This window comes from Mercenaria mercenaria, chromosome 8, assembly GCF_021730395.1.
Source record: "Mercenaria mercenaria strain notata chromosome 8, MADL_Memer_1, whole genome shotgun sequence".
Taxonomy (NCBI): domain Eukaryota; kingdom Metazoa; phylum Mollusca; class Bivalvia; order Venerida; family Veneridae; genus Mercenaria; species Mercenaria mercenaria.
This window is the reverse complement of record NC_069368.1, coordinates 33,197,169-33,221,917: the sequence shown is the minus strand read 5'-3', so window position 1 is coordinate 33,221,917 and position 24,749 is coordinate 33,197,169. Positions and strand designations below refer to the sequence as shown.

Sequence of the window (24,749 nt, the reverse complement as noted above, 5' to 3'; positions counted from 1 at the left end):
TCCAACTCTGTTTTAAATGTCTTGTATTGAAATCAACACAAATATAAATAACAAATAAATAATGAGTTCCTTCGACAATTAAATCTTGACTTCAGAATTAATGTCCAAACGGTTTTCCATATAAAAGTTTACTTTTTACATAACAACAGGTATTCCTGACATAAATTTCTAACTCTGCAGAGATTGTCTTAGTTCTTACTTTCGAGTCCTAATATTTTCTCTTTTTTTCTTCATTCAAAACCATGCTTTATATAGCATAATTATGTTGGCAAGGAAACATATGCCAAAAACATTTCTAAACAAGTATTTAACAAGTATAGACTCTTACAGTGAGAATTAGTCAAGATAAATTTCAATTTGTATAACAGTTAATCATACATAATCATTATACCAATCAACATTATGATGAACATAATATCAATGTTTTTAACACAATAAAATTATACTGTAAAAGCTAAAACATATTAGGTCCAGGTTAAAACATGTCTGTAAATTAGTTAGAAATCTTCTAAGAGGATAATAATAAAATGTAACAAAATTGGATTTTTCTGAAAATACATATTCTAATAAGATAATTTAGAGAAAATCAAAAATCAAGTAATAAATCCTGTGTTTAACTTTTGAGAGAAATATTGTCACAAAAAACCTTGTGACAATATGACACTGAAAAATGATAAAGTGGGTGAAAATAAGTGTTAGATATTGGTAAAAATGCAAGAAAAATGTAAATTTTTATGTATAATTCCAAAAGCATTGCAACGGTTTACCTTCTGCGCAAAATGTTTGGTTAATTATGAGAATATTTTGCAAAAATATCATGTCAATAAGTTTGTAATTCTAGTCACTTTCAGACTTCTCACCATTTTTAGCTCACCTGAGCACGTGCTCATGGTGAGCTATTGTGATTACGCTGAGTTTGCCGTGCGTGTGTGCATCCATCCATCATCAACAATTGTGTTTAAACAACATCTCCTCTAAACTATTGAAGGGATTTTCATGAAACTTGGCATGGATGTTCCTTGGATGTTCCTCTACCAAACTTGTTCAAACTCTTTTGCTTGGTTGCACATAGGGGCCACCAGAGCTAGAAATAGAAAAATCTTCAAACAACATCTCCTAAACCGATGATTCGATTTTGAAATAATTTCACACATATGGTCCTTATGTCACCCTCTAGATTGTTCAAATTATACCGATTTGTCAAAAAAACATTGCCACCAGGGGGCGTGCTCACTTTTCCCTAAATGTATATAGTGAAAATTTAAAAAATCTTCAGTGTGAAACTGCTGGCCCGATTTTGAAATAATTTTACACAAATGGTCCATGTGTGATCCTCTACCAAGATTGTTCAAATTATTTTGATTCGTCAATAAAACATGGCTGCCAGAAGGCATGGTCACTTTCCCCTATATGTATATAGCAGAAACTTTAAAAATCTTCTTGTGTGAAACTGCTTGCCCGATTTTAAAATAATTTGACACAAATGGTCCTTGTGTGACCCTCTACAAAGATTGTTAAAATTTTTCCGATTCATCAAAAAAAATGTTTGCCAGGGGGCGTGGCCACTTTTCCCTATATGTATATAGTAGAAACTTAGAAAATCTTCTTGCTGTTAGCCCAATTTTAAAATAATTTTATACAAATTGGCCTTGTATTGTTCAAATTTGACTGATTTGTCAAAAACATGGCCACCAGAGGGCGTGATCACTTTTCATCAACAATTTCTTTAAACAACATCTCTCCCAAAACCACTGAATAGATTTTGATTAAACTTTACACAAATGATCTCTGGTCAAACGGTTTTGGTTCATTGAACATATGGGTATTTTTGTTTAAAAATAGGTTTTCAGCTATCAGATTTTAGAAATTATCTTTTTCCCTAGAGCTTGATATTTGGCATGTGATAGAAGGGTTTTATTCTCTATCATAAGTGTCCAAATTATTACCCTAAGGTCAAAAATGGCCACACCCCTGTGTGTTATACAAATACACTTGAAGCTTGAAGCTTTGTACACAGGTGAGTGCTTTAGGGTCAATGACCCTCTTGTTAAGGATTCTTGAAAGAGATTACTTTTTTCCTAAAATGTGTGGGTTAGTCCTTTTAAGGACTGAATCTTGGGAACCATAATTATTGTGATGATTGTAATGTAACAGGGTTTGAGAGATTCTGTATTCTTCTATAAATCATTTGTTAATATGTTACGGAGACAGATGATAAGCTATGCTTGAATCTAAATAAATATTCTATTCTGTTCTGATCTATAAATTGAAAATATTGAAAACTTGATGAATTGTCAAACCTGTCACAAAATATGTAGCCCAATGGTTAAACAGGTATACTTAGTTGTTTATATCATTTACTTCCTGGATCAAAGTAATAATGTTAATAAAAAAAAGGCACCACAATTGGCATAATTTTACGTAGCGGCTAGACTGCTACTTGAACATATGTTTCAGCATATCTTGATGTGGGCGAGATAGAGGGAGATTATGAGGAGAGATATGAAAGTTAGTTTTTAAGGTCACTTTCACTTGATAATATTTACGTAAAAATGTTATGTTTATAATAATAAAAGCTGTTGCTTTGTTAAATAAAACTGATTAAAAGGTTATGTTTTCTTGCATTAAATGGCCACGCTACATTACATGATTTTTCAATAGATTCCAGGCATAAGAACTCGGCTAGGTAGGCGATACAGGGTGTTCAGGACCCTCTTGTTTAGTATCTTGGCTAGGTAAAGGTGTTTAAGTGTTAATGCAAAATGATTGTTTGATGAAGAAGGCAGACCTACCTTTTAGCTCATCTGAACTTTGTTCAGGGTGAGATTTTAGTATATTAGGTGGATTGTCAGTAGTCCATCGTCCTGCATTCCACATCAACGTTTTTACTAACATCTTCTCTGAAACCGCTGGTCAAGATCAAACTAGGCTTGGTCAGTAGCATCCTGGCATAAACCTTTTTCAAGTTTGATCAAAGGGTACAGCTAAAATAGAAAAACTTTTCAACAGTTTCTTCTTATGAACTAACTGGATCTTCATCAAACTTGGTATGTAGCATCATTGCAAGGCCCTCACAAAAGCATATTCAGATGGGGCACATGGCTCCTAAACATGGCCTGTTTAGGGGCCACTGAAGCTAGAAAAAAAAACCTCTTACAAAGTGCTTGATGGATCTTTATCAACATGGTCTGTAGCATCATAGTAAGTTCCTCTGCCAAATTTGTTCAAATGGTTCTACTTGGTCCCTTTAAGAGATAGATCAAAATTGAACTATGGTTGATCCCACATATTTGAATACTGGTTATTGAAATTGTCCCCACCTTTTTCAAAGAAAAAAAAGGGGACATAGAAATAGGCTGTGTCCTTCCATCCATCCGTCGGTCCTTCCGTTCATCCGTCTGTCCATCACACTTTGTGTCTGCCCCATAACTCTGCCATCCATGAAGGGATTTTGAAATAGTTTAGCATAAATGTTCACCATAATGAAATGATGTGTCTTGTGCAAGACCCAGACCCCTAGCTTTAAGGTCATAGTCACACTTAGAGGTCAAAGGTTAACAGGGTCTGTTTTGTGTCCGGTCCATAAATCTGCCATGCATGAAGGGATTTTGAAATAACTTGGCATAAATGTTCACCATAGATTTTGATTTCTTGGTCAAGTTTTGCGTTTAGGTCAACTTTTCTCCTATACGGTCAAAGCTATTGCTTTAAAACTTTGAGCAGTTATTCGCCATTAAAAGCTGATTCTGCACAGTAAGTACCGTAACTCTACATTGCCTTTAGCAAGAATTATAGCCCCTTTTGGACTTAGATAATCATAGGTAGGACAATATTTCCATTATACAGAGACAAAAAATTCAGATGAGCGTTTGCACCCGCAAGGCGGTGCTCTTGTTATAATTGACCATAGGGAAAAACCGAGACCACTTTTCTGTGGTACAACATAGATTAACTTTCAAATTTTAGGTGTATCTTAAGGTATCTTTTCCTGGTAAAGAGTTTTTTGTAGACTTAGAAAAAGAAATTTTACTTCCCTTTGTTGCTACTATAAATACAGGCTCTCCAGCCATTCCTAGTTTTTCTTAGTTTTTCTAAAATGCTCCTAGTATTCCTAGTTTTTAATTTGCAGCATTGTGCCTGAAAGTTTCAGTTTTGTGTTTTAAATGTGTTTTGAAGATTTTCTTGCAGAAAACAAATGTAGTGATGTTCAGCTGACTTGCCTGTGTTACTGGCAGTAGTGGTTTGGTGTCACTGATACATTTGGACTATGCTTAAGTGATGCCAAACAGAAACTGCAGAAGCAAATTTACAGTCAGCTGAACACCAGGCCCTGATCCATGGCCAGGCCGAGGGGGCCTGTGCCTCCCCTTTGGCTGAGAAGTGACCTATGCTCATCAAAGATGCAACCTACTGTTTTTCTCAAAATTTAGACCCAGAAAAGCACCAGAAGCCACCATTTCATTACCTGTATTTTAAAATTTTCCCTGACCCCCCTCATCAAGAGGGGAGTTACCCCTCCATTATTTATTTATTTATTTACTGACATTTAACATCAATAGCATAAAACACAATAACAAATGCAATAAATATAATATCACAGCATATAAAAAATATATCAAAATTTAGACCTAAAAATGCACCAGAGGCCACCATTTCATGCCTGTAATTAAAAAAATTTGCTGGGGGAGAACCCCCTGTATAGCCACCAATAAATGGAAGCAAAGGCCACCATTTCATACCTGCATTTCAACAAAATTCAGAAACCTTCTAATATGGGCAAAGGCACCCCTCAAATACCCCGCTAGGCTTCTCGGCGGTGACATCTTCGTTCTAGACTGGTGACCTCCCCCACCCCCACCCAGTCAAAAATTTCTATATAGCTTATATGTATGGTAATTGGATAGAAAAACAGCAGTAAGGTAACACTTTATCTGATAATACCTCCTAGTTTTTGTCTCAGTATTCCTAGATTTTCCTAGTTTTAGGCAATTGCATTACATCAATCAAAATGCACTTTTTTCCAGAAGCTACTTCCAGGCAAAGGGTAGCTCTGTGTCTGTTCTTCAAATATTTATACAAAAGACCAAGTAATGTTACAACAATAAAAGTCAACACTATGAAATTGGCATGTTCCCATGTTAGATCCAGGGAAACAGTAAATGGTACATCATTATTACTATTGTCTGTACCAACAGGCTTGTAAATAAATGAAGGAACAGTTGTTTGTAATGCTTTACATGATTTAGATTGTGTCAGAACTGCAACTGCTAAAAATAGTTTGCGTACCCGCAATATTGTCAAAACAAGTAATATGCTTAAAACAGTTGATACACCAACTAAACAATAAGTAATGATGTCAGATGTTGTAGGCCAGTTAGAATTGATTTCAATTTCTCCGTCTAACAAAGGTTCAGTCAGGGATTTAAATATTACACCATCTTTCTTAGCAACATCAGACATTTTCTGTAAACTCAGATGAGCTTTGATATCAGCTGCAATAATATTAGACATTTTGTGCTCATAAAATTTTAGATTTGGAACACTAACATTTACTGCTGTTTTAAATGTTGTATCAGCAAAAATATTGTCTACAAATGATGTGTCAAAGAAATGCTGAAGCAAGGCTAAGTTTACTGGATGCAAAACTGTAACATTATCAGCGTTTTTATGACAAGAACCTAACCTAGGAATAAAGTAAAAATCATTTGTAGAAACCGAACATCTACAAGGAAGACTAAAAATACAAAAATCACAGCCTGTCACCATTTTATGTTGATTATGGCACTCCATAGACAGAAAAGGAGTTCTGTATAGCAACAAAGAGTTTGGTGACAGTTCAAGTATTTTTGGTTTTACAATATCATGAACATATCTAAAATTACAGAGTGATTTAATCTGCACCTTATCATTTGCATATAATGCCAGTATACAAGATGAAGATGTTACAGGTGACAATGCAAAATTTCCAGTACATAATTTGGTGGTTATACCATTGCAGTCTTCTAATTGAGAACTATCTAGAGTTGTGTAATGTTGCTGATTGGAAGATACTGCAAAGAATTTTGGCAAGTTAAGGAGTTGCGTAGCATCTCTAGATGTAGAATTGATAGGAACTGGTACACTTTTGACTTTAAACAATTTCAAAGGTTGATGATAATACAGAAATATTTTGGACACCTATATGAAAGGTTTAATTTTCATATGCTGAAACAATGATTAAATGACTGAAATAATAAAATAACAGACAATAATTCTATACTTGTTACCGTTACAGAAAAATCATGAGAAAATTCAATATAAAATAAGAAAATGTCACATACCTGGAAAATATCCAAGAACACAGTTTTTTAAAAATTGACGTAATCACTTTATTAGGTAGAAGTCATCTGTGACTTCTACAACTGGCTCTTGGTTTTTATTAGCAACTTGATTTCCAGGTGACAAAATTGAGTAAACAGAGAACATACTCCAGGAAATGAAACAATCACAGTTTTTCTTTCAAAACTGACTAAAAGTAATTAAAATTTGATAAGTTATCACCTAGAGCTAAGTGCTTAGCTTAGGTTCACATCAAAAGTGATTGTGTAACAAACACTGTAGAAGCCAACAGCAAAGTTCTCAGACATGTTCGTATAATCAAGTAATTTGTGACATAATATGAAAAAAAGGTTTTTCTTTTAAAGTGGCAAATATGTTTTAGCACCTATTAACTTTCTCCTAAGTATGTGATCTTAATAAGTAAACATGGTAAAGTTTGGGGGGGAAAAAATTGTCTTACACAAGAATGCAAAACTACTAAGAAAACAAATATTTACAAAATATGTTAAGTATCTTAACAAATAAAGACTCATATGAGACAAAAATATTTTTTTTTTTTTTTTTTTTTTTTACAAATTCTTACTTTTATGAATAAAAATAATTATAAGGAATTTGCACAAATTTTGGGGCATAACATATGTACAGACAATTACAGAGATAACTAGCAGTAATACATTTGGTATTTGCAGTATTGTTGAATCATTTAAATTTTTGGGATAAAATATCACGATTTTGGTAAAAAAGGGCTATTTTATGAGACTTGAAATTCATAGATTTCAGTGTTTAAAGATACATGCCTCTAGATTTTTTTCAACTTCCTTTTAAATTTTGAAATTTAGAAAAGATCCTTTAGTAAGTAATTCTTAGACTAGCAGAATTGTGTTTAATATTTACATTTTTTATCTATATTAACACTCCATATAAAAAGATTGAAGTACTTGTAGAAAACTCCCAAAAGTGTCAAGTCAAAGTATTTACATTGGATAACATTAAGAAGAAATATAGCTGTACTTTGTGTTACATACATTAAGGTAGCTATTTAAAACATATACATTAAACTATCTGTTTAAACATTACTTGTTTATCATTTCTGATAATTAATACCAATAGCAGTCCATTAAAAAAATCTGGAGGCATAAATGGGAATATTCTTTGTTTTTCAAAGATTGACACAAACAAAAAATCCACAAAATTAAGTTCTCTGTGATTAATGAATGATTTTACAGCATATATTGGTTAAACTGTTGATGAGTTTTGTTCTAGTTATGACAGTTTGAAGACCTGAAGAAAGTTGTTATGTTTGTCTTGTCTAGTATTACAGCTGAAGTACAGTTGACTTGTTTCAGCACACCAACAGACAGTATAGGGACTATTGACGTTCTCCAACACAACCTTTCCTGTAGAACAGTCACCTGCTATCTCTTCTATAACATTTCTGTCATAGTCACACACAAAAACAGTACCATCATCTGACAGTGTTATACCAGAAGGCCCGGTCATACCACCATAACTACCAATCACCTCACCCTGCCAGTTTAACCTTGTAATTGTTTTCATTTCCATGTCAGATACATAGATAGAATTAGTGTTAGTGGTAACATATAATGGCGTGTTGAAAATATTTTCTCCTCTGACTGTTGTCAGTATAGTACCATTGGTGTCAAAAATTTGGATTTTTGCATGATCAACAAATGACACAACAAGTTTCCCCTGACAGCAACTTATACCAAAACACCATCCATCAACCTTCAGAGATTGTTTCTTCTTGAGTTTGTTTGAGGAGACTGATATGAACTGAATACTTTGATTGTCACGAAGAGTGACAGCAAGTTCTGTGCTGGAAATAAAGGTGCCATCTTGAACCACACTATCTAGTTGTAACTGACCAGTAACAGATTGACTGCAGGTATCCACCATTTTTACAGCGTTGTTACTCCAGTCAGTGATGATAAGTAGATCAGGAGTAAGGACAATTATTCCTGTTATATTGCATCTGTATTTATCTTTTGATGTCTTTACACAGATTGCATCCTGATGTGCAGTCTGTCTTGATTTAATATCAACAGCTGGAGGAGGACTTGGTTGTTTTAATGATTTCTCTGTGAATGTACCCAGTGACCTCTCCTTGCCAAGTAGGGTTGGTAGTGCTTTATTTGGTTTAAACTTGTACTCTTTGACATCATATGCTGTTAGATGGTGGACACATTTCTTGTAACCTTCGATCATTTGCTCAGCTAATTTCAGCTCCATGAAAAGATTGTCTGCTTGTTTGGTTGTGTTGAGATATTTAATGGTGTCAGATGATGTCTTTAGAGACTTTGTTACATCATCGTAAGTTGTTTCTACTGTCTTCAGGTTCTTGTTATTTTCTTGTTGGATTGTCTTTGCCGCATCTTCAGCGTGTCTTTCTAATTCATCTAACCTTTGATTTATTTCTTTCCGAAACTTTTTTATATCAGCTAATACATTCTTCAAAGAACTGTTGGACTTTGCAGTAATTTTCTTCACATCTTCTGATTTCTTTTGACATAGCTCAGTAATGGTATCCATAGTTTTCAAGATAACTTTATGTTCTTTGCTATTCATGACCTGGTCAGAAATATTGGGGATGTAGTTGACTTTGCAAGATGTACTTGTGTGTTCAAGTGTAACACATACACTGCAGAGTAAAGCTTCATGGTTCTGACAGTAGAACTTGATCATTTCTTTCATGTGTTTAGGGCAAGGTTTGGTAAGGTTGTCAGGCTGGCTTGGATGAACAGAGGTTGAAGACATGGTTTGTGGCATGCTGTTTTTATCTAGAAGAGTATGATGCCTTGAAAGGGTATGTCTCTTGTGAAGTGTAAAGCAGGTCTCACACAGGTGCTCCTTGCAGTCAACACAGTAACCATGGGCAGGGAGTCTAGGACCATCACGGTCACAAGGTTGGCAGTACACTTTCGTATCTTCTTCAGAGCCCATAGTTGACAAAGAAAAATGTTTGGGCATCTTTTTACCAGGGACAGCCATGTCTAAACTGAAATGTAAATTAACTATGTTCCATGTAAATTCTCATTGTACAGTATAGCCTGTAATAATGACTCCTCCAAAGGGAAAGTACCTGTTAACATAGATACTTTTTCCAATTAGGTAGCATTTGTAGTATATTAACGGGAGTGTCAGCCTCTTTACAACAGACATGTATTAGCTTCCCTGATGGTGGTTACAAAGTAATTTGTTCTTTGTACTAATTATTATAGGTCATAGCTATAGGACATCAGCTTGGTTAATCATGCTTAGGGCCTCCATGGCTGAGTGGTTAAAGTCACTGACTTCAGATCACTAACCCCTCACCGATGTGGGTTTGAGCCTCACTTGAGGCATTGAATTCTTCATGTGAGGAAGACATCCAGCTTGCTTATGGAAGGTCTGTGGTTCTACCCAGGTACCTGTTCCTGACGCAATCATGCACGTAAGGGCACCTGGGGTCTGCCACCACCACCACCAAAGCTGGAAAGTCGCCGTATGACCAATAATTGTGTCAAATAACCAATAAACAAATAAAAGTGATTTAAGATGGCATGACACTTCTTCATGAAATTTTATTCACAACTGCTAAATATTGAATTGTTTTATTGGTTTAGAGATAGAAAGGACAACTTTTTCCAAAAAATTATTTATATATATACTTTCTGAATACATGTATAATTAAAAAGGTACAACCCTTTGAAGATTTCATATTCTGTTCCTCCTTAAAACTCCCTTATAAAAGAGTTTAAGGGAACAGTGTCAGTAATTTTTGAAAATTGACTGTTATGCTTTAAAAAAATGCATTCAACTAAATCCTAAATTTTGATTTTTATGTTATTATGTAGAATGGTTGCTTTTAAAGTTACGTATGTATTTATTATTTATATCCCTACAAATATTAAGTTAAGGTGGATATATAGGAGACATTTAAAGGTAAACTTTATTTATTTAAAGGTAAAGGTAATTAAGCTTTTTTAACGTCGCATATAATCCAACATAATAACATGAGCTATAAAGCTCTTGTGCGGCAAACTAGGTATCCAGTAACAGATACTTACCTGTGCTTATTTTACCTCCTGGTACAACCCTTTCAATGCTGAGTGCCAAGCAAGGGAGCTACAGTACCATTTATCATGTCTTTGATATGACGCGGTCGGGGATCGAACTCCAGACCTCCCGCACTCAAAGCAGACACTCTTACCACTAGGCTATTGAGGCAGTCATTTGACAGTAGTTAGTTAATTGCTTTGACTGTTGTAAATAATAGTGTGAACTGCTGTGAATTTTTAAAGAAGTTTCAATGATACATCATACGTATCAACATCGTGGTGTAGATATGTGCATTCGGTATTGCACTGTAGAGTTATGTGCCCTTGAACTTTGACAAAAGGTGTGCACTGGTGTAAGTAGTACTTGAAGTTGAGAGCTTGTAGTGCATAGTTACATCTTCCATAATTTTAGGTGGATTCCAATGAAATCTGATACATGAGACACCCCATAAATTGTAGATGTCTGTGACATAGCTCCTTTGGGCACAGAGTGCTCAAGAAGGGGTATTGTGATTGCCAATGTCAGCCTGTGTCATTGCCTAGTATTTACAGTTTATTTTCAAGATGCTTTCCTCTGTTATATCTTTGTTATGTTCAATACTGAGTGATAGAGGGTCATATAATCTAGGTCACTTTGTATAATAATAGAAAAACCTTGTTAACACTCTAGAGGCAACATTTTATACTTGATCTTCATGAAACTTATTCAGACATGTCTGTTTTCATGAAATCTAATGCAAGTTTGGAACTTGTTAACGATAGGTACAAAAATTATCCTACTCTTGTTGAAAGTTTACAATTTTCTGTACTAATCTGAATACCTGTATATTGTTATCAGTTTACGCCCCTGTCATGTGACAGTGATGTAACAAGTTTAAGATTTTTTTACGAAAAAGTATCCTAAGATGAGTTTAAACAATTATTTTGTCTGCATACAAGGAAGAAAAAATATATAGAGTTGTTTAAACTGTTTTCTTCAATACAACTTTCTGTTTTAATGCCATTTTCTTTACACTGGTTAGACCATTGTAAAATTATTTCTAGATTATCATCCAGGTATTTTCGTGTTAAAAGGAAAGAGTGAGGATTTAAGTTTTGTTCCTGATAATTGTACTTTTATCAAAAAAGATACAGTAGAGTTTGATATGACAGATAAAAGGCGAAATAAAAAACCAAAATATTTATTGAAATTCAGATAATGTCTTTAATAATATGAAAATTCATGTTGGTTTTTGAAAAGTAAAAGGGTGTAGGTGTCATGGAAAAATTGTGGGTAAATGGGGATGATAAGATAGCCAATATTTTATTATGGCCTAAGTAAATATTTGTAAAACAGAAGGGCTTAACTTAAATAACCCAGACCACTGTAGCTTAACTAAAATAAACTGAACCACTGTAGCTTAACTAAAATAAACCGAACCACTGTAGCTTAACTAAAATAAACCGAACCACAGTGTTTCTTAACTAAAATAACCCAAACCACTTTTGCTAAGCTAAAAAAAAAAAACGCTGTAGCTTAAATAACCCATGCCACTGTAGCTTAACTAAAATAACCCAGACCACTGTAGCTTAACTAAAATAACCCAAACAACTGTAGCTTAACTAAAATAACCCAAACCACTATAGCTTAACTAAAATAAACCGAACCACAGTGTTTCTTAACTAAAATAACCCAAACCACTTTTGCTAAGCTAAAAAAAAAACCGCTGTAGCTTAAATAACCCAAGCCGCTGTAGCTTAACTAAAATAACCCAAACTACTGTAGCTTAACTAAAATAACCCAAACAACTGTAGCTTAACTAAAATAACCCAAACCACTATAGCTTAACTAAAATAAACCGAACCACAGTGTTTCTTAACTAAAATAACCCAAACCACTTTTGCTAAGCTAAAAAAAACCCCACTTAACCCAAGCCACTGTAGCTTAACTAAAATAACCCAAACTACTGTAGCTTAACTAAAATAAACCCTACCACTTTAGCCTAACTAAAATACTAATACTCAAAACTAAAGGTGCTCAGCTAAAATAAATTAAACCACTGTTGTTTAAATAAGATCTTCAAAACTACTGTTGCTTAACTAAAATAACTTAAACCATGGTTGATAAGTAAATAACTAAGCAATTTTGTTAAAACATCATTAGAGATGTACCAAACAAACAAATAAAAATTGCAAACTAATTAATTTCAGAGCTTAAATTAGTCTAACTTAATTTATTTGGTACAGTTTATATTTGTTGAAGAGTTCCATTGCACTCTTTATACTTGTTGCCGAATTCCATTGCACTGTTTATACCTGTTGAGGAGTTCCATTGCACTGTTTATACTTGTTGAGGAGTTCCATTACACTGTTTATACTTGTTGAGGAGTTCCATTGCACTGTTTATACTTATAGTGAGTTCCATTTCACTGTATATACTTGTTGAGGAATTCCATTGCACTGTTTATAGTTGTTGAGGAGTTCTATTGCATGTTTATACTTGTTGAAGAGTTCCATTGCACTGTTTATACTTGTTGAGGAGTTCCATTGCACTGTTTATACTTGTTGAGGAGTTCCATTGCACTGTTTTTACTTGTTGAGGAGTTCTATTGCATGTTTACACTTGTTGAGGAGTTCCATTGCACTGTTTATATTTGTTGAGGAGTTCCATTGCACTGTTTATACTTGTTGAGGAGTTCCATTGCACTGTTTATACTTGTTGGTGAGTTCCATTGCACTGTTTATACTTGTTGAGGAGTTCTATTGCACTGTTTATACTTGTTGAGGAGTTCCGTTGCACTGTTTATACTTGTTGAGGAGTTCTATTGCACTGTTTATACTTGTTGAGGAGTTCTATTGCATGTTTACACTTGTTGAGGAGTTCCATTGCACTGTTTATATTTGTTGAGGAGTTCCATTGCACTGTTTATACTTGTTGAGGAGTTCTATTGCACTGTTTATACTTGTTGAGGAGTTCCATTGCACTGTTTATATTTGTTAAGGAGTTCCGTTGCACTGTTTATACTTGTTGAGGAGTTCTGTTGCATGTTAATACTTGTTGAGGCGTTCCATTGCACTGTTTATACTTGTTGAGGAGGTCCATTGCACTGTTTATACTTGTTGAGGAGTTCTATTGCACTGTTTATACTTGTTGAGGAGGTCCATTGCACTGTTTATACTTGTTGAGGAGTTCTGTTGCACTGTTTATACTTGTTGAGGAGTTCTATTGCATGTTAATACTTGTTGAGGAGTTCCATTGCACTGTTTATACTTGTTGAGGAGTTCCATTGCACTGTTTATACTTGCTGAGGAGTTCTATTGCACTGTTTATATTTGTTGAGGAGTTCTGTTGCATGTTTACACTTGTTGAGGAGTTCCATTGCACTGTTTATATTTGTTGAGGAGTTCCATTGCACTGTTTATACTTGTTGAGGAGGTCCATTGCACTGTTTATACTTGTTGAGGAGGTCCATTGCACTGTTTATACTTGTTGAGGAGGTCCATTGCACTGTTTATACTTGTTGAGGAGTTCCATTGCACTGTTTATACTTGTTGAAGAGTTCCATTGCACTGTTTATATTTGTTGAGGAGGTCCATTGCACTGTTTATACTTGTTGAGGAGGTCCATTGCACTGTTTATATTTGTTGAGGAGTTCCATTGCACTGTTTATACTTGTTGAGGAGTTCTATTGCATGTTAATACTTGTTGAGGTGTTCCATTGCACTGTTTATACTTGTTGAGGAGGTCCATTGCACTGTTTATACTTGTTGAGGAGTTTCATTGCACTGTTTATACTTGTTAAGGAGGTCCATTGCACTGTTTATACTTGTTGAGGTGTTTTATTGCATACTTCACTGTGATAAACTGATTATATTGCACAGGTTACATAACTCTATTTTGCTTTTTTACAAAAGTATGCCCCTTTTTATACGCCTGTTTGAAAAACGGGACGTATTATGGGAATGCCCCTGGCGGGCGGGCGGCGTCCACAGACTTTGTCCGGAGCATATCTTCTTCATGCATGGAGGGATTTTAATGAAACTTGGCACAGTTGTTCACCATTATGAGACGGAGTGTCATGCGCAAGAACAAGTTCCCTAGGTCTAAGGTCAAGGTGACACTGAGGTCAAAGGTCAAATTCAAGAATGACTTTGTCTGGAGTATATCTTCTTCATGCATGGAGGGATCTTGATGAAACTTGGCACAGTTGTTCACCATTATGAGACGGAGTGTCGTGCGCAAGAACCAGGTCCCTAGGTCTAAGGTCAAGGTCACACTTAGAGGCCAAAGGTCAAATTCAAGAATGACTTTGTCCGGAGCATATCTTCTTCATGCATGCAGGGATTTTGATTTAACTTGGCACAATTGTTCACCATCATGAGACGGAGTGTCAAGCGCAAGAACCAGGTCCCTTGGTCTGAGGTCAAGGTCACACTTAGAGGTCAAAGGATACAAGAATGAAAACTTTGTCCGGAGCATTTCTTCTTCATGCATAGAGGGATTTTGATGTAACTTGGCACAAATGTTCACCACCACGAGATGGAGTGTCTTGCGCAAGAACCAGGTCCCTAGGTCTAAGGTTTAGGTCACACTTAGAGGCCAAAGGTCAGATACAAGAATGACTGTCCGAAGCATTTCTTCTTCATGCATAGAGGGATTTTGATGTAACTTGGCACAATTGTACACCATCATGAGACGAAGTGTCATGTGCAGGTCCCTTCTTTAGAATTACTTCCCTTTGTTGTTACTATAAATAGCATATATTGTAACTTTTTCATTACTAGTCGTAGGGAAAAATCAAAACCACTTTTCTGTAGTACAACATGCATGTTACGTCCAATTCTGAAGTGTATTTTGACCTATCTCTACCTTATAAAGGATTTTTGTGTGGACTTACAATTTTTTGGGGGGGGATTTTTTTTTTTTTTTTAAAGATTAACTTCCCTTAGTTGTTACTATAGATAACTTATATTGTACCTTTTTTATAATTGACCATAGGGAAAAACCAAGACCACTTTTCTGTGGTACAACATAGATGCTACTTTCAAATTTTAGGTGTATTTTAAGGTATCTCTACCTGGTAAGGAGTTTTTATGTGGATTTAGAAGAACAAAAGAATTACAATAATTACTACCACAAAATTAAAATTCCATTTGCAAATACAGGTGCTAGTGTAAAGAAATTTGCTGTGACGGGTATATATTGTGACATTCTTGCACTCTTGTTCAACTTAGAATTTTTTGGTTAAAGTTCTGTATGTAAGCTGGTATCTGACAATACCCACTAATGGAAATGGATTGAAACTTGTCAACTGTCAACATAAGACATGCACTAAGCAGGTCCCATAACTCTGTTAATTTTTTTTTTCAAAATAATGCCCCTTTTTTCCACTTAGCAGTTTTTGGCTAAGTTTTCGTATGTAAGCTGGTATCTCAGTATCCACTAATGGGAATGGATTGAAACTTCACACACTTCTTCACTGTCATGATCTGACATGCAGTGCACAGGTTATATAACTCTACTTTGCATTTTACAAAATTATGCCCCTTTTTCAACTTAGCAGTTTTTGGTTAAGTTTTTTGTATGAAAGCTGGTATCTCAGTACCCACTAATGGGAATGGATTGAAACATCACACACTTGTTCACTGTCATGATCTGACATGCAGTGCACAGGTTACATAACTCTACTTTGCATGTTACAAAATTATGCCCTTTTTTCAACTTAGCAGTTTTTGGTTAAGTTTTTGTATGTAACTGGTATCTCAGTACCCACTAATGGGAATGGATTGAAATTTCACACATTTGTTCACTATCATGATTTGACATGTGATGCACAGGTTACATAACTCTACTTTGCATTTTTACAAAATTATTCCCCTTTACAACTTTTATTTTCATTCATCTGAATAGGCTGTTGTATAGTCAAGCGTTGCTGTCCTCCAACATCTCTTGTTTTTTCCTGTTAAACACAGAAGCTTGAAAATTATATGTTATTATTATCAATTCTTTTTTTCTTACCACACAATTATTACATCTTAGTGTTAAATGGCATAGTGTCAAGCTAGAAAAGAAACCAACAGAAATCAGGCAAGTATTTGATGGATGTCATCAGGATGTATACATAAAAATCTGTGATACCGGTACCCACCAGCTTAACTCAGTAGGGAGAGCACAGATCTGTTGATTGCGGGGTTGCATGTTCTCCGTGATGATTCCATAGAAGACATTATGTCTTAAATCATTCGTCCTCCACCTCAGACTCGTGTGGGGAAATTGGCAGTTACTTGCGGAGAATAGGTTTGTTCTGGTACAGAATCCAGAAACACTGGGTAGGTTAACTGCCCAATTTTACATAACCCCCCTGTCCTTCTGTCTCTCACACTTCATTTCCGATCACTTACTCATGAAACATTTTACCTAGAACCTTCAGACTTCACAGGGTGATAAGGCTTTGGGAGTAGATGACGCCTATTGTTTTTGGGGTCACTCCATCAAATATCTAGGTTACAGGCCTGTACATGGAAAACTTCTTCCAATCAATAACTACCACTTTACCCAAAATGTTTAAATTTCATACGATCGTTTGACATGCAGATTAGACAACCTTATTGATTTTGGGGTCAGTCCATTAAAGGTCAAGGACACAGGAGACAAAATCCGTCACACTTAATTTCTGATCAATAACTTGAGAACAATTTGACCTAGAACCTTCAAGCTTCATAGGGTGATAGGGCTTATAGGGTAGATGACCCCTATCATTATTGGGTCAATCTATCAAAGGTCAAGGTCACAGGGGCCTGAAAATGGAAAACCATTTCCGATCATTTACTTGAGAACCACTTGACCAAGAATGTTGAAACTTCATAGGATGATTGAACATGCAGAGCCGATGACCCATATTGATCTTGGGGTCTGTCAAACAAAGGACACAGTGGCCTGAATATGGATCAGTAACCTGAAAACCACTTTACCCAGAAAGTCTAAGCTTCATAGGATAATTGGACATTAGAGTAAATAAACCCTATTTATTTTAGAGTCACTGGATCAAACATCAAGGTCACATTGCAATAACTTTGAAAACTGTTTCCAATCCATAACTTGAGAACCACTTGACCTAGAATCATTGAAACTTCATTGGATGATTGGACATGCTGAGTAGATGATCCCACTTGCATTTTGGTCACAAAAACAGCCATCAGTGTTTCTTTAGTTTTTACTTCTGTTATCTATTGACATCTTGTCTGTTACTACTATACTTTGGGGGAAACATGTGCTTTTCCACAAAAGCATCTTCTAGTTTGATTTTTTGGTTTTGTTCTTTTTTCTTATAAAGAAATTTAAGAAAGGATGAGATAGTTCAAAATTGAACTACAGTGTGTAATATTCCATTTATTTTCATACTATATAATTATATGTACAGACATTCAACCATCTGAGGATATTACACATGTGAACAGTTCTTGAGTATGAATACTGGGAGATTTTCTTACAGTTTACATTAACAGTAATAACTAGCAGTAAAACATTTGCAGTGTTGTGAAATTGCTTTAAATTATTGGCATAAAATATCATGATTTTGGTAAAAATTTAGAAAAGACATTTAATTGGTAATTGAAGCAGAATTGTTTTTCTATTTACAAACTTTTTATCTGAAAAAAAACCCAAAAAACTCGTAATAAAAAGAAATAGTTGTAGAAAACTCCCAAAAAATGTCAAGTCAAAGTATTTACATTTGATTACATTTAGAGGGAATATAGCTGTACTTTGTGTCATTTATATCAAGGTAGTTCTGCAGGTTTTGATCAATTTTTTTCTACAATGTAGAATTTGATTAAACCCTGATTTTTAAAATGTTTAGATTATACTAAGAAAATTCATCAGTGAAAAAGATAGGGTCGTTTACTTGATTTTTTGCTAGTCTGAGTTGAAAACATTGGCCCTCATGCAAGATTTCATAATGGGAGTCTGTTTGAAAAGCACAATTTTTATAATATTTTTGTAAATAGAAATTTTGACCTATTATATTTTGAAAGAAAAAAGTATACTAGGTCCATGTGCTTGTTTTTGAGGTATTCACTCACTTGTGATTAAAATCAACTGCACATTTCAAGCTGGTTTTAAGACATTATTTTTAATTATTTAACCTGAAATGTAGATTGTCAGATGTTTTAATATCAGATTTTAACTTTAGAAAGATAGTAACTTGGCCCTTGTAGTAAATTAATTTATTTATTTGTAGCCATTAACTAATTTTGATTTCCATACGCCAATTCTAGATTTTATTCTATCTTATCTGGATAAATGACGTTGTGCCATCACTTCTGGTTTATCAAATATGTAGAAATACCTAAAAATAGTTATTTAAAACAATAATTATGTTCATCATTTTCAGTAGTTAAAACCAACTGCAGTCTCTTTTTAAAATTCTTTTATCTAGAGGCATGCACCATTAAAGATAGAATAAGTAGGAATATTCTTTGTTTGTCATGAATTGACATCACAAAATCCACAAAATGAAGTTCTCCATGATTATGAATGATTTCACAGCATATATTGGTTAAGCTGTTGATGAGTTTTGTCCTAGTTATGACAGCTTGAAGACCTGGAGAAAGTTGTCATGTTTGCCTTGTTCAGTTCTACAGCTGAAGTACAGTTGACTTGTTTCAGCACACCAACAGACAGTATAGGGACTATTGACGTTCTCCAACACAACCTTTCCTGTAGAACAGTCACCTGCTATCTCTTCTATAACATTTCTGTCATAGTCACACACAAAAACAGTACCATCATCTGACAGTGTTATACCAAGAAGCTTAGTTATACCACCATAACTACCAATCACCTCGCCCTGCCAGTTTAACCTTGTAATTGTTTTCATTTTACAGTTAGATACATAGATAGAATTTGAGTTAGTGGTAACATATACTGGCCAGCTGAAAATATTTTCTCCTCTGACTGTTTTCAGTATAGAACCATTAGTACCAAGAATTTGGAGTCCTGCAGGTTGAACAAATGACACAACAAGTTTCCCCTGGTAGCAACTGATACCTTGACATTTTCCATCAACCTTCAGAGTTTGTTTCTTCTTGAGTTTGTTTGCGTAGACTGATATAAACAGAATAGTTTGTTTGTCACGAAATGTGACAGCAAGTTCTGTACTGGTAACTGAGGTGACTTTACTTGGTATAGTATCTAGTTGTAATTGATCAGTAACAGACTGACTGCAGGTATCCACTATTTTAACAGCGCAGTTACACCAGTCAGTGATGATAAGAAGATCAGGAGTAAGGAGAGTCATTCCTGTTATATAGCATGCCTGTTTATCTTTTGATGTCTCTACACAGATTTTACCCTGTTGTGTAGTTTTTCTGAATTTGATATCAACGGCTGGAGGAGGACTTGGTTGTTTTAATGATTTCTCTGTGAATGTACCCAGTGACCTATCCTTTTCAAGTAAAGTTGATATTTCTTTATTTGATATAAAGTTGTACAGTTTGACATCAAATGCTGCTAGCTGGTGGACACGTTTCTCATAATCTTTGATCATTTGCTCTGCTAATTTCAGCTCCATGAAAAGTTTGTCTGCTTGTTTGGATGTGTTGAGATGTTGAATGATGCCAGATGATGTCTTCAGAGACTTGGTTACATCATCACAAGTTGTTTCTACTGTCTTCAGGTTCTTGTTATTTTCTTGTTGGATAGCTTTTGCTGCATCTTCTGCTTGCCTTTCCAGTTCATCTAGTCTTTGGTTTATTTCTCTCCGAAACTTCTTTATATCAGCCAATACATCTGTTAAAGAACTGTTGGACTTTGCGATGATTTTCTTCACATCTTCTGATGTCTTGCAACATTGCTTAGTAATGGTATCCATAGCTTTCAAGATAACTTGATGTTCTTTGCTATTTATTACCAGGTCAGAAATGTCGGGGATGTAGTTTACTTCGCAAGATATACCTGTGTGTTCAAGAGTAACACATACACTGCAGAGTAGTGTTTCATGGTTCTGACAGTAGAACTTGATCATTTCTTTCATGTGTTTAGGGCAAGGTTTGGTAAGGTTGTCAGGCTGGCTTGGATGAACAGAGGCTGAAGACATGGTTTGTGGCATGCTGTTTTTATCTAGAAGATAATGATGCCTTGAAAGAGTATGTCTCTTGTGGAGTGTAAAGCAAGTCTCGCACAGGTGCTCCCTACAGTCAACACAGTAACCATGGGCAGGGAGTCGAGGGCCATCATGGTCACAAGGCTGACAGTACAATACTATGTCTTCATCACAGCCAATAGTTGACAAGGAAAAATGTTTGGGCATCCTTTTCCCTGGGACAGCCATGTCTAAACTGAAATGTAAAATAAATATGTTCCATGTAAATTCTCATTGTACAATATAGCCTGTAATAATGACTCCTCCAAGGGGCAAGTACATGTCAACAAAGATAGATATTTTCAGAGTGGTGTGGGAGACATATTGATTTACTCCAGTCTGTGTGTGTGTGTGTCTGTATGTGTGTCTGTGTGTGGGTCTTTCAGTCACAAAGCTTGTCCGCACTCTTTAAGTCGAACATTTCTCATCCGATCTTCACCAAACTTGAACAAGGTGTGTTTGACCATGAGACCTCGCACAAGTTCGATAACTAGCCAAATCGGTGCAGGCATGTTGGAGTTATGGCCCTTGAATTACCGAAAAATTGGCCTTTTTACTTTTGTCCGCACTCTAAGTCGAACATTTCTCATCCAATCTTCACCAAACTTGAACAATATGTGTTTGACCATGAGACCTCACCCAGGTTCAATAACTAGCCAAATCAGTGAAGGCCCTTGAATTACCGAAAAATTGGCCTTTTTACTCTTGTCTGCACTCTAAGTCAAACATTTCTCATCCGATCTTCACCAAACTTGAACAAAATGTGTTTGGCCATAAGACCTTAGCCAAGTTTGATAAATAGCCAAATCGGCCCAGGCACTTTGATTTATGGCCCTTGATTTACTGATTGGATCCACTCATCCAGACTATATAATTGGATCCACTCCTCTAAACCATCTAGAGAAACTAAACATTTTTCTTTGGGGCAGTTGTGGGAGTCATGTGCTTTTCTCAAAAGCATCTCTAGTTTGTAGTATATAAACAGGAGTGTCAGCCTCTTTACAACAGACATGTATTAGCTTCACTGATGGTGGTTAATTTATTCTGTGCTATTTATTATAGGTCATAGCTGTAGGACATCAACATGGTTAATTATGCTTCAATCAAAGGTTTTGCTGCAAAGAACAGTGGTGCCAGTTACCGCAATTATGTAAATTTGTACTCAAGTTCTAAACAAATAAAAGTGATATAAGATGGCATGTACCACTTCTTCATGAAATTTTATTCACAACTGCAAAAATTTGAAATATGTTTTTTTGGTTTAGAGACAGAAAGGACAACTTTTTCCAAAATATTATTTGTGTTATATACTTTTTGAATACATGTATGATTAAAAAGGTACAACCCTTTGAAGATTTCAAAGAAATGTTTACGCCTCCTTAAAACTCCCTTATGAAAGAGTTTAAGGGAACTGTGTCAGTAATTTTTGAAAATTGAATGTTATGCTTTAAAAAAATGCATTCAGCTAAATCCTAAATTTTGATTTTTATGTAATTGTGTAGAATGGTTGCTTTTAAAGTTACACAATCATGTATTTATTATTTATATCCCTATAAATATTAAGTTAAGGTGGATATATATAGGAGACATTTGACAGTTGTTAGTTAATTGCTTTGACTGTTGTAAATAATAGTGTGAACTGCTGTGAAGTTTTAAAGAAGTTTCAATGATACATCATACATATCAATGTCGTGAAGTGTAAATATGTGCATTCAGCAGTGCTATATAGAGTTATGTGCCCTTGAACTTAGACAAAAGGTGTGCACTGGTGTAAGTAGTACTTTTTAGTTGAGAGCTTGTAGTGCATAGTTACATCTTCCATAATTTTGGGTGGATTCCAATGAAACCTGATACATGAGACACCCCATAAATTGTAGATGTCTGTGACTTTTAGCTCCCCTGGGCACAGAGCGCTCAAGAAGGGGTATTGTGATTGTCAGTGTCAGTCTGTGTAATTGCCTAGTATTTACTATACTTTTCAAGATGCTTTCCGTTGTAATATCTTTGTTATGTTCAATACTGAGCAATCGAGGGTCATATAATCTAGGTCACTTTGTATAATAATAGAAAAAACTTCTTAACACCCCATAAATTGTAGATGTCTGTGACTTTTAGCTCCCCTGGGCACAGAGCGCTCAAGAAGGGGTATTGTGATTGTCAGTGTCAGTCTGTGTAATTGCCTAGTATTTACGATTTATATTCAAGATGCTTTCCTCTTTAATATTTTTGTTTTGTTCAGTACTGGGTGATCAAGGTCCATATAATCTAGGTCACTTTGTATAAAAACAGAAAAACCTTTTTAACACTCTAGAGGCCACATTTTGTACTAAAATGATATCTTCATGAAACTTGTTCAGACATGTTTGTTTTCATGAAATTTAATGCATGTTTGAAACTTGTTTACAATAGGTACAAAAATTATCTGACATGGCCACATTTCCTTACTGATTTACATTAAGCATTGTCAAAATGTTTGTCTTAATGAAATGTAGGTCAAATTTGATACATGGACCTTTTGGGTAAGAACTAGGTCAAGAGAGTGGTCCTCTGTACCCTCCAAAACAATGTCATGAAAATTTATATCAGTTGAAACTTTGATCAATATCAATCTGCTCATATTTTGTTTATAATTATTAATAAATGTTTAAAGTAACATACCAATAGTGATCTTCCTTCCTTGTTGAAAGTTTACAATTCTGTGAAGTAATCTGATTATATTATTATCAGTTTACCTCATTTATATTGTCATTTGACGGTGATATGTAACCAGGCTATAAAATTAGCCAAATTCTTTCATAAAATTTTAATGATAAATTTTAATTTCAATATTTTGTGAATTAAGTAAAAATCATTCAAAATTGATTTTTCTATTTTGTAACATTCTTTGCTTGGACAAGTGTTACTTAACTTATTATTTTTTTCCTGCTTAAACATGTCAGAAATTTTTATTTTATCACTTTCTAAACAATTTTGATTATAAAACAGATTTTGCTTTTAGCACTTTGCATTAGGTGCTATTGTTAACAAACACCTTGGCTTCCTTGGCTGATTAAGTGTGAAGCCCAGGCATGTTCTTAAGTAAACTTCTAAATTCTTAAGTAAATGATTTCACCTTTTTGTTACAATAATTTTCATTGGTTTAGATATAAAATTACTTTTAAATTTTTATTGGCTAATATGGTTACCCTAGAGATTGTCCTTGGAAACTTATAATTTTGTTTTAGAACTTAAAATCAGTCTTCTTTGTAATTTCGAACAAGCAACACCGCTAAACTAAATTGACAGTATAGAATACAATTTCGGTGCTTGTCTTGGATGTGTTTATCTTTAACTGTATTTTGAACATAGAACTTTGATAACATTTGGAATACTGGACTATACTAAAATATTGAAATAACATTACATAAACTACACATTGGTGTCCATCATAAAATAAATCAATTAATTACTGAACTAAACATGGAGTTCATCATTTGTGCATCCATACAGGGGCAATGACCCCACTCCAAAATATCTGTTGACTGATCGGTCTTCGGTGGTCAGTTACCACTTGAGCATAATTTCCCCCCACAACTATTTGGAGCTGCCGAACCGACGGTCACAGATTTGTGGTGAGAGAATCCGAAGTACGATCATTACATATGAGAAATGGACTAAACTTTGAAGAAGAATTACAACAACTTGTGAAAGTGCTATTGTGGACTTGAATGTCAAAATCAGAAGAAAACAAAAAGTGCTGAAAGTAAACTCGGGGATCAAAATGCTAATAAAATAAACTGCAACAGACAATCCTAGAATTGTTAATGTAATTGAGGGATCAGAGCTAATTAAAGCAGATATTTCATAAACACTAAAAACAAACCACCGTAACCTAAAATTAGGAACCTACTGAAGTCAGGGACTGACCGCATTTGAGCTGTTACTTGAAGAGAAGAGCCGTCATCCAGAAGAAGACCAGAAGAAGCCAGAAAACAACAGATATGATGTGATAAACATCAAGACAATTGAAAATTCTTAAAGTGCTTATTTTGGTAAGTGAAATTTCAACATTTAGTGCTATATTGTTTCTCGTGTATTTGAAACAGTTGTTGTTAACCAATTGATTTGTTACTTTATTCTATTCAGAACAGCTTTTGCACAATTTCATCTACTTTTGTTGTATTTTCATGGTAGATAGTAGAAAATTTGAACACATTTAATCAAAGTTTTTCATTAAATTGTTGTTTCCAAGCTATATTCACAAATTTTCAGT

At 34.8% G+C, this 24,749-nt stretch overlaps 2 protein-coding genes across 3 annotated transcripts in view; one reads left to right on the top strand and one right to left on the bottom strand.

Annotated features, from left to right (window-relative positions):
* LOC123566625 (ras-specific guanine nucleotide-releasing factor 1-like) overlaps window positions 1–24,749 on the top strand; it is a 176,791-nt gene that overhangs the window by 95,699 nt on the left and 56,343 nt on the right. The gene's annotated exons all lie outside the window — the stretch shown is intronic.
* On the bottom strand, window positions 17,733–23,260 carry LOC123566626 (uncharacterized). The gene is made up of 2 exons (XM_053549698.1): window positions 23,156–23,260; window positions 17,733–20,693 (listed from the first exon to the last, which is right to left on the bottom strand). The coding sequence occupies exon 2, from the start codon at window positions 20,684–20,686 to the stop codon at window positions 18,941–18,943; it is 1,746 nt and encodes a 581-aa protein (XP_053405673.1). The 5' UTR covers window positions 20,687–20,693; window positions 23,156–23,260; the 3' UTR covers window positions 17,733–18,940.

Excerpts from the sequence above, each read along its gene's own strand:
- LOC123566626 (XM_053549698.1), bottom strand. The coding sequence starts at position 20,686 with ATGGCTGTCCCAGGGAAAAGGATGCCCAAACATTTTTCCTTGTCAACT.